This window comes from Rhopilema esculentum, chromosome 2 (assembly GCF_057945365.1).
Source record: "Rhopilema esculentum isolate cy_ngs chromosome 2, ASM5794536v1, whole genome shotgun sequence".
NCBI classification, from domain to species: Eukaryota; Metazoa; Cnidaria; class Scyphozoa; order Rhizostomeae; family Rhizostomatidae; genus Rhopilema; species Rhopilema esculentum.
The window spans coordinates 4,319,581-4,329,331 of NC_142816.1; the positions used below are offsets into that span (position 1 = coordinate 4,319,581).

Consider the following 9,751-nt stretch of genomic DNA (forward strand, 5'->3'; position numbering starts at 1 on the left):
GAGCGTTACCCAAAGCCCTCCTATTATGAGCGTTACCCAAAGCCCCCCTATTATGAGCGTTACCCAAAGCCCCCCTATTATGAGCATTACCCAAAGCCCTCCTATTATGAGCGTTACCCACTACGACATTTGACCTGTCGGCCATCTATTCGCATATCTTTTATGTGAAAGGGTCAGGGTACACATCCCCGTCATTTTTCTAAGTACCCAAAGAGGGAATTTATTTGTGCTAGTTGTTTAGGGGTTAACGGTGATTTGTAAAACGACGACGACAATTAACTTTGTTAATTAAAATCAGTTAACTTTATTGTATGTTAAAAGCACAAACTAACTTTTTGGTGTGAATTATTGAGCGCTTCTTTCTAATAATTGATTAGTGTAGCTGTTTTTGATGATATGTGAATGTTTACTTATTTTGGTGGGTAGAAGTAATTATATCATTATATGTTGTTATCATGTAGTTGTGTATAATAGTCAAACATCTATGTGGAAAAATTGTCCTATTTTTTGATGAGCTAAAACCTTCTAGATGCTTAAAGGAGAATGTTCGAGCAGAAAGGCACAAAACCAGTCACAATTTGCTTCATGATAGCACAAAGTTTGATCAAAGTTTGATTAATAAAGATTCAATGTTTGTAAAAATATATTTGTTTATAATTCATCATCTAGAGAATGCAAATAATATCATTCGAAGTTATTAAATAGATTTATTATTTTCTAAATTTACAAATTATTCTACATAAGTACTAGCCTATACGTAAGGTTTCAAATTGAATTTATGCGCTGAATGGAATTAGATTCTCGTATTTACTTGAATAAACATGCATAAACTGCGATTGAAGACGCAAGAAATTCTAATTCGAAATTTGTGAAAACCTTCAAATTCTAACATTAAAATTCCAAATACCTAATCCTACAATAACGCTATAAATGGCTTTGAAAAAAGCAAACATTTAGTAAACTAAAGCTTTTCGTCTGACAATCTTCAGAGTTTAAAACGTCAGAACATAGATCGAAAACTCTACGCTAAGAAATATATATACCCAGTTGTGGATCGAAATAGGCCAATCAGAAACACGAGCACATGACTGTAAAGGTTGACCAATCAGTGCCGCTTGCCTATTACGCTATAGTTATTCGTATTTTGTTGATACAAAAGGAGTTCTCACGTCACGGTAGCTGTGAACGAGAAATACAGTAAATCCCCTCTAAGAGGAACCTAAGAATTCAGGAACCTGCCGGATGCCTTTTTCCAAAGCAAAGAAACGCAAGCATGCGAAATAATGAAAATTGCAGAAAAAAATTTGAAAACTATAATAATGAGTTTATTTGTGAGAATATGAATAATCCCAAAAAATGTAGAAAACCATCAACAAACCCATCGAGGAATCTCCTATTCCCCCCTTTTTTATATAAACAATTTTTTTATAACACGAACCTCAAAAATAGAAAAAGAAAAAGTTGATTTTGAACAAAGTTGTGAGATCCCTTGATATTTTTCATATTTTGCAAGACAAATATAGATAATTTGTAATTAATTTCTGCAAGTTGGCAACTTTGAATACAAACCCCGAAAACTCTTCATTACCATCTTTTAAATAATTTGTGCCTCGAAGAAAAATCGAAATGGATAATCTTAATATACGTTATTTTGACTGTTTGCTCCGCCCCCCCTCCCCCCCAAGTGCAAGAAATATCTTTGCATAAGACCTTTTGACCCTGAAATGACCAAATATGAATCAAACATTTAAAATAGGAATCAAACAAGATCCTAAAAAGATTCCTAACAAGATCGAGCTGATTCCTAAAAAGCAGGTTCTTCTTTGCATTGAATGCAATTTTCATCATCTGTAATAAATTTAGTTTTGTTTAATATTCTTATCTAGATCTGGAGAGTATTCGTAAATATACTTGGAATAAACTACTCTGGAGGTCAACACGTATAACGCGAGCGTATCTATAATTAACCCAGTGACTGACAAAAGACCAAAACCAGAAACAAGATGAATTGCCAAGTTGAGCATCGAAAACTGCCCTAAAATAGAATAAAATAAGCTTTAATCTTTTAGTGGTACAAAAATTGAAAATGGCTTTGAAAAAACAAGTATTTTGAAGCATACTAAAGCTTTTTGTCTGATACTATTCAGAGTATATAATGTCAGAACATAGGTCGCAAATTCTACACTTGGAAATATATATCTCCAATTGTGGATCGAAATAGGCCAACCAGAAATTCGAGCACATGACTGTAAATGTTGCGAAACCAGTAGCGCTGGCCTATTTAAAATATTACCAGTTGAGAACTTATTCTCTCTACAAAATAGCATTTTTTTCATGTTTGTGTAGATCGAATCCAAAACTGCTAGATGGAACGACGATTGGGCTTTACTAATAACCCGAAACATGTCGCCATTATAGTTCTTTTTGCACAATCTGGGAAATCCAGTATCTGGGTTTTCCATCTTCAGAGAGATCCTTTTAAGTTAAGTTCCGAGTCGAGTTTAGACTTGGAACAAAACATCAGTGCCCTGCGAGTTAACCTTTTGATAAAGTTGTTTTTCATGTATGTTTCTATAGCAATGAGTGATTTGAAAACTTTGATGAGGCCCAGTATGCCGGGGCAATACAATAGTTGTATATTGAATTTAATTCAAAATTCTGTTTAACAATATAATGTATCCTCGCCTCGTTGTCATTTTGCTTTGTCATGCCTATTATTTTTTGTTTGTAGAGTATGTCAACAGAATGTATGTAGTCAAACTTTGGTAAGAATAGAGCACGTCTGAGTCGCATAAAACGTTATCTACGTCTTAAACAGCAATGTTGCTGCCGGAAATTAACCTAAACTGAAAAGCCAAAAAATTTAGAGGTTGGGGGGGGGAGGGGGGTCATAGCGCTTTCTCTATATTGTATACAAAATGAATGTTTCAATCGTTCTGGCTTCCATGCCTCCTCAATATCAATTTCTTTACTTTCCATTTTTGCTAGGGTTAAATCGTCTTCCGATGTCTACCTTCTGCTTGAGTAGAAAAATCTTAAAAATATTGACTTTAAAGTAGTAAAATCTTACCAGCATTCATTGAGTTTTCAGTTATCAAGAGAGCTATTGCGGTCACACATGAATGCCAATGTCAAAAAAGTAGTATCGGTTCAATCAAAGATTTGATCTTGGAAGAAATTAGCCATTATATTTTAGAACTTGCCCGATAAAAAGGAGGGGGTGCAGCCCCCCTTCGAAAAGCATAAGGGGACCGAACCCCGTGAGCCCCCTCTTCTGCAGCCCTGGAATTAACCCTTGTATCGATAACCATTTAACCACGCACAAATAACACGAAAGCTACTATAAAACGGTTAACTAGAAACGGTTAAACGGTTCGCTGGAACAACAGTTAAAATTCTTACCTATTTTTCCAGCTTGTATGAACTCAACACGAACACAGAATCTCTTTCTGACGACACGTCTTTGAACCATACTCATATTATGCACAGACTCGAATCGGTTTTCTTCGATAACCGGAATCTCCTGTTTGACTTTGTAGTCCGAGTACGGTATTCTCCTCACTATATAACGATATTCAGGAACTCTTCGAAAAAAAGAGAAAAACAATAGAAACATAATTTCCAAGGCTGTCATCTACATAGCTCGAATGCTTGCTCTCATATAGGACTGCGATAGTCGCATTGCTGACTACGTCACAAGTTTTTAGAACAGTGTTATGCTATGCCATCTAAAGACAAATTTGGAGTATTAATCTAGGGTAACTCGATTTATGTTGGAAAACCATAATACCGCAGAGAAGAGGCACACACCGAAACAGTGTCGGATAATTTGGGGCAAGGGTGTGAAAAGGTTGACCTCAAATGGTAAAATGTCTCTGCGCGAATATATCAAACTTCCTCGTAGAGTGCTAGCATCGAAAGAAAGTTCTAACAATCTACCAAATACTTTCCATCATTAGGACTTCGTTTCAGACTGGCTTTCCATACAGTTAAGACCCCAACACAGGCAATGAAGCTTAAGTTTGAACATAATAGAAACTCTACTCACGTTGTTCCAAAAAGAACATTTGCCGAGTTTGCATAATGAATAAGTACACGAAGGACAACTCCGTTTTCTCTGAAGGATCTTTTTCTAGAATTTAGTGCATCAGTTTTTTCGTCTAAACTCTGAATGCCTGCTGCTCTAAGAAATTCAATAAGTCGAATCTTGTCAGCTTTGTGTACATCACCTCCATTTAACCTTTAAACCAAAATGAAAGAGATAATCACGAGAAAGTTAGTCAAACTCGAAAACTAAACTCATATAGGATGTCCGAGTTAATAATAACATCTTTGAAAATCTTAAGCTGCAAACTCCACATTCAATGATTTAACAAGCAGGGACGGATTTACCGGGGCTGTAAGGGGTGTGATACACCCCCAATATTGTTGTGCCCTTCCGGTAAATTTTGCCTTGATTAATGAAAAAGCACTTTTTTGGAGAAACATTCAATAGTAACAAAATAATGCAAATATTAACTTTATTTATCTTCTTATCTTCTTTATCTTTATCTTTTAAAAGTGCGTTTTCATCATTTTCCAGTCACCGAAAACGTGTGGCCCCAAAATCCAATCATTATCTTACATCCCCTCCTCCAATCCTTGCCACGTAAATCCGTCCCTGTTAACATGTTTCTTAAAATATATCCAGTGGCGGCGGCAGCTACTGCAGAATAGGAGGGTAATGGGCGTGGTCAGTGAGACCACGCCCCTTTTCTCCTTTCAGTGCTTTGTACGAGGTTAATTTTCCTTAAGAAATATGAACTACCCCTACCAAGCGCTTTTTAATCCGTTTTTAGAAGAAATATGTAGACCATCTTTTGACGAAAGTGGGGGTAATGACCCCCCCATACTCTCTTGGCGCCGCCACTGAATGTATCAAGTTGTTAACTCTTTCAGTGGTCTAATCAGCTGGGATCTGCACGAAACTGATTTCAATGTACAGTAGACCAGGGCGTGACAGAAATTTTTTTGAGGCCACGCCAACTAGAACGCCGGAAAACGCCCCTTTTTCAAAATACTGGCTTATTTTTACTGGGGTTTTATAAACAATCTGTTTCAGAGAAGATATCAATAGCTATAAAGATAGATAAAATTAGCTTGGGGATAATAAAACAGCAAGAAAAACACCTAGAAAATGAAACAGAAAGTGTTCCCAGTAAAGAAAAACTGCTACTCCTTGGGAGTATACAATCCAATATGGCGCTAGAGCATAATTAGAATAAACTTTCCAAAGAGTTTTCTAACCTATTATTGCAAAAAAGTGGAGGGGCTATAATAGTCCCTGCTAGCCCAATGGCTGCGCGGTACCTGCAGTAGACTCCAGTTGTTGAGTAGCTTAGCCATTGGTGTGACTTAAGCTGAGTGACTATAAGCGGAGTCGACTGTATCGTATTGTATTGTTAATTTGTGTTACCTTTTCTTGCTATATGCCAATTGAATAACATTTAATAATAAGAAGAAGAAGCTTACTTTCTTTCCTCACCGCTTGCTGACATCAACCAGCCATCCATTTTGCGATGAGAAAGGGCTAGCGGGTCTTCTGATGACTCAAGTGCAGAAATGGAGTGCTCGATTTTAAATAAAACATGTTCTGGATTTCGGGTAAAGTAAGAGTCTTCTCTACAAAAGAAAAACAAAATTTGTTGAACGTATCATGTTTGCATTTGTTAAAAAACATTGCAAACAGAAAACCGCATTAAATGTACGCTTGGTAGCAGTACTAACATTGAAGGAATTTAATTGGTTGGGATCAAAAGAATAAGCAATGAAACAAATTGCTCTTGCGCTGCGGGAAAAGAGAATTGATAAAGACACAACCAGAAAATATTTGGCAAAATTTATAAGTTTAGAAACAAAATCATGCTTCTTCAGCATGCTTATAATTTCGAAGACCCTAATTATTGGAAAAGCAATTGGGCCTTCATGGATCATTCAGAGGCAAACAGCATTAGTTGCTCTGCTTTTTACTGGTACTGAAAGAACATTGAATTCACCATAACTGATAACATTTTGATCGCTGGAACTTGATGTTTTTCTCAATGATTTTGGCATAGGGCCTAATCGATCATATTTCATGGCACTGCCAGAGAAAAAAATATTTACATCACGGTGACAGGTGTGGGGTTTCATTCTGGTGTTTGGTTTGAGCCTTTATTATTACTGGACAATTAACCACGACAATAGCCGATGATCCTTGATGACAGTAATTTTTATTTACATTAATGACAATGACTTTAAGAAAACGAATGTGACATTAGCTAAGTACTGGGAACTACTATTTTTAGTCAACTTTTAGAAATTCTAAAGAATCACACAGACTTCTTTGAAAGTTCCTTAACTCCCTGCTACTGAGATTTTTAAACAGCCGGGTGACAACAAATGAATCAGCTGGAAGAATGCTGTAATCTCGCTACAAGAGTTTCAAGTGTCTTTTGTGTGGATGTTTTAGGCATTACCTTTGTCTGAAAAAGTTTGCCTTTAGATCTGCACGTCAAGTTTCTGATAGGCTACTCAGACCTTGTATCAATTATGACTTAGTGAACTGTTGATTTCATGCTAAATGACATATATCTCTGTTAATTAACACTCTCTTTATCATCCCTGTGTTTGCAATTGTAGCACTCAGCTGCAAAACATACAGAGATGCACGAGACATCACAAATTATGTCAAACTAGAGAAGTCATGCACTTCCAACCAGTGGCAGACACTTGGCCAAAATATTGGGGGGGGGGGGAGAGGGCGAGTCTACTGTTTTGATTAGATGACATTACATTTGCCCATTGTTTAAGAACAAAGGTCCTTTTGCCAGTCCCCTTTGCCCCCCTCCAACTGTTTGCCACTGCTTATACCAGACATCTTGCCTGTTTAGGCTATTTTTCTTCTTCTTCTACACAAACTATTGAAGTATCACTCTTAGGAAAAGAAAATTTACATATTCACATATCTACCTGAGCACAATATAATCTTCCATGTCTTCTTGCTTGTGCCCAGTCTCTTCCCATCTTTCCTTAATAAAAGTTGCAATGGTAACTGCTTTTGATTCAACAGGCCAGTTCAAAGCAAGACCATCATATGTTCTGCAGGGTTTGCAACGGTTGTCTTTGGATTCTGAATAGAAGAACATAGTTTTGCGTACGAGACATTGAAATTTCTTACCTAAATTTGAAACCAATAACAATATCTTAATAAAAGAGTAGAACCATTGCTAGCGTTTTTGCCAGAGGAGATGTCCAGGTCTAATTAAGAACAAAATGGGTGGCCAATCATTTATTTGCTAAACAAGTTTGAAAATTTGCCAACAAAGGTCCCTAGGTGAAAAAACTCCCCATCTTTTAACAAAATTGTTTCCAAGGAGTGGGATTTCAAAACCCCATAGTGTAGACCCTGGAAGTGAGTTCATTTTCTTCAACCACCTTCACCTGTAAAGAAAATTATGGCCAAATTTACATTTACCAAGTATGTTACACCATTTAACTTGTTATGTCAAAAGGTTTGATATATCACTTCTTTCCATTTTCATTCAAGAAATGTCAGATCCATATCAATACTAATTTAAAGTTATATTTACACCGCTTATTCCTAAATACCAAAATTTATCAATATGTGTAACAAACTTAGAAATATTCTAGAAAGTTTGACCTATCAATGGAGCTTCTAATTATTACTGACAATCATTACTTTTTGGGCTTTCATAAAAGAATCTATGCATAGAAAACGTTTTTTAATACAAAGTGAAACACAATTTATTTATACACTGTATAAATATATCCAAGGTGCAAGTCTAAAACAGCCAACCGGGCACTTACCAGCTATATTATTGTTGGTGCAGCAGTACTCATTCTCTAGTTTTAAATCACCTTCATGACCATGTAAAGGTGGAGAATTAGTGATAATACGAAAATTTCCTGACGGTGAATGGTCAAACTAGAAATAAGAATTGCAGAACCAATAAAAAAATTGCAAACTAGAAAATAGAATTGCAAAAAACTGACTTTTAGACCCATTGTCACAATAACCTGTAAATATAGACCTAGTCTTCTTAGCCCCCTACCTTTAAATCATTCATTTTCTTTCATGTTACATTACCAGGCATTTTAAGCTAAGATTTTCAGTATAAAAAAGCCTCATTCAAAATTTTTCTAAAATTATGGCAAACTGCAAATTCCTTCATTCAGCACTCAAAAATAAGTTAATCTGGGACATTTTTTAATGGAGGCGCAGACTGGAGACTTTGTTTCTTGCGTGGGCAAGTTCATGCGCCTGACTGCATGCATTCCTGAAATCATGCATTTGAAAAAACTTGCATTGTTAATAGTCTAAAATGTAATCAAATAGGGACTTTGTATGGCCAATATGCAAAAGTGCATGGATGGAACATTTGAGTAATATATTGCGGGCATGCGACAAAGTTTCCAGTCTGGATGGGGCTAAGTTAGGAAGTGAGCTTACACTAAAATGTAGGCTTTTGAAAAATAATCTAAATCCCCCAGTTAAATAGCTCAATTCCCAAACTTGAGAAATCAAACAATTTGCAACTATGTTGTTAATCGGTATATATTTGACATGAGCAAATTGTTCTGATTTTGTATCTGATCTATTTGATACAGATATTACTGTTCATAAAGTGCAGACAAATTTGATATACTCATCCTTTTTGCCTTCTTTCAAATACTTTTTTGCCTTCTACTTCTTAAACAATTTTGCTTCATATATGATATTGTTTTTCTGTGGCGTTATTGTTGATGCAGAAATTCCCTAGAAGCTTTGTTGCAATATAATCTTCTTGGCTCATTAACCAAATATACATATTGAATTCGTTCAACAAGGAAGTATTTGGAAAAGTTTTTTATGAAATCTCAATCATGATAGGGTTTAAAGAAACACAGTAAATGGCCAGGGACGTTTCTGAATCAGACTTCCTCTTATCAGGCTTTATTGATATATCGTATTAGTACCATTCAACAAAGTTTTATACCTGTAAGTACGCTTTATTCAAAACGATCTGTACGAATGTGTAGATCAGGATTAATGCTGCAACAGCATAATAAGCAAAACCAAGTCTTTTGTCTTTGATGACTACATATTTGTAAGTAACGTAGTGGAACATCGACATCTTGAGCAGATATGTAGCTGAAAAGCTGAAATCACAAGGGGATAGTCCCGATGGCCTCTTCTTGGTTTGGGGATTCCGCGAAGTCTCTCTTCCGATTTCATCGTGAGTGGCCAATGATACGTGGTGGGACCAATGAGGTGGAGTGGGACACAATTGGAATTTTGCGAGACGCAATCAACGACAAAACCACTTTGGAAACTTTGTGCTCTCAAATTTTGCTGAAAACTCAATACTACTTAATACAGGAGCAAGTTGCTAAGTTGATATCCTTATAGCGATGTTATAATTTCTTTACGTTTTAAATGTAATAAGGGCTTTGATAAATCTATTCCATCAAAAATATACTTTTAGAGTCAAAATTGAAATTGAAAATCAATTGGGCATAATGACGAAAGGAAACTTGTGGATGTTGCTTAGAATTTTCCTTGCATCTGCACCCATGACATAGATATTGCAATCAAACAGCTCTGCAAAAATGCCTTGGATGGGATAAGTGTAAGTTAAAAAATAGCATAACATTATAGTATAATAGGGCAAATTGTTCCAACAAGAATATTTGGCAATAAATTGGGTCACCACATAACTCCAAATAGGCG

General features: G+C 36.0%; 1 protein-coding gene across 1 annotated transcript; it reads right to left on the bottom strand.

Moving 5' to 3' along the window:
- Positions 1-202: 202 nt before the first annotated feature.
- Positions 203-9,693, bottom strand: LOC135695289 (P2X receptor E). The gene is made up of 7 exons (XM_065214297.2): positions 9,018-9,693; positions 7,849-7,966; positions 6,991-7,150; positions 5,512-5,661; positions 4,049-4,240; positions 3,403-3,584; positions 203-2,035 (listed from the first exon to the last, which is right to left on the bottom strand). Exons 1-7 carry the CDS (start codon positions 9,153-9,155, stop codon positions 1,860-1,862), a joined length of 1,116 nt encoding a protein of 371 aa, XP_065070369.2. The 5' UTR covers positions 9,156-9,693; the 3' UTR covers positions 203-1,859.
- Positions 9,694-9,751: the final 58 nt, after the last annotated feature.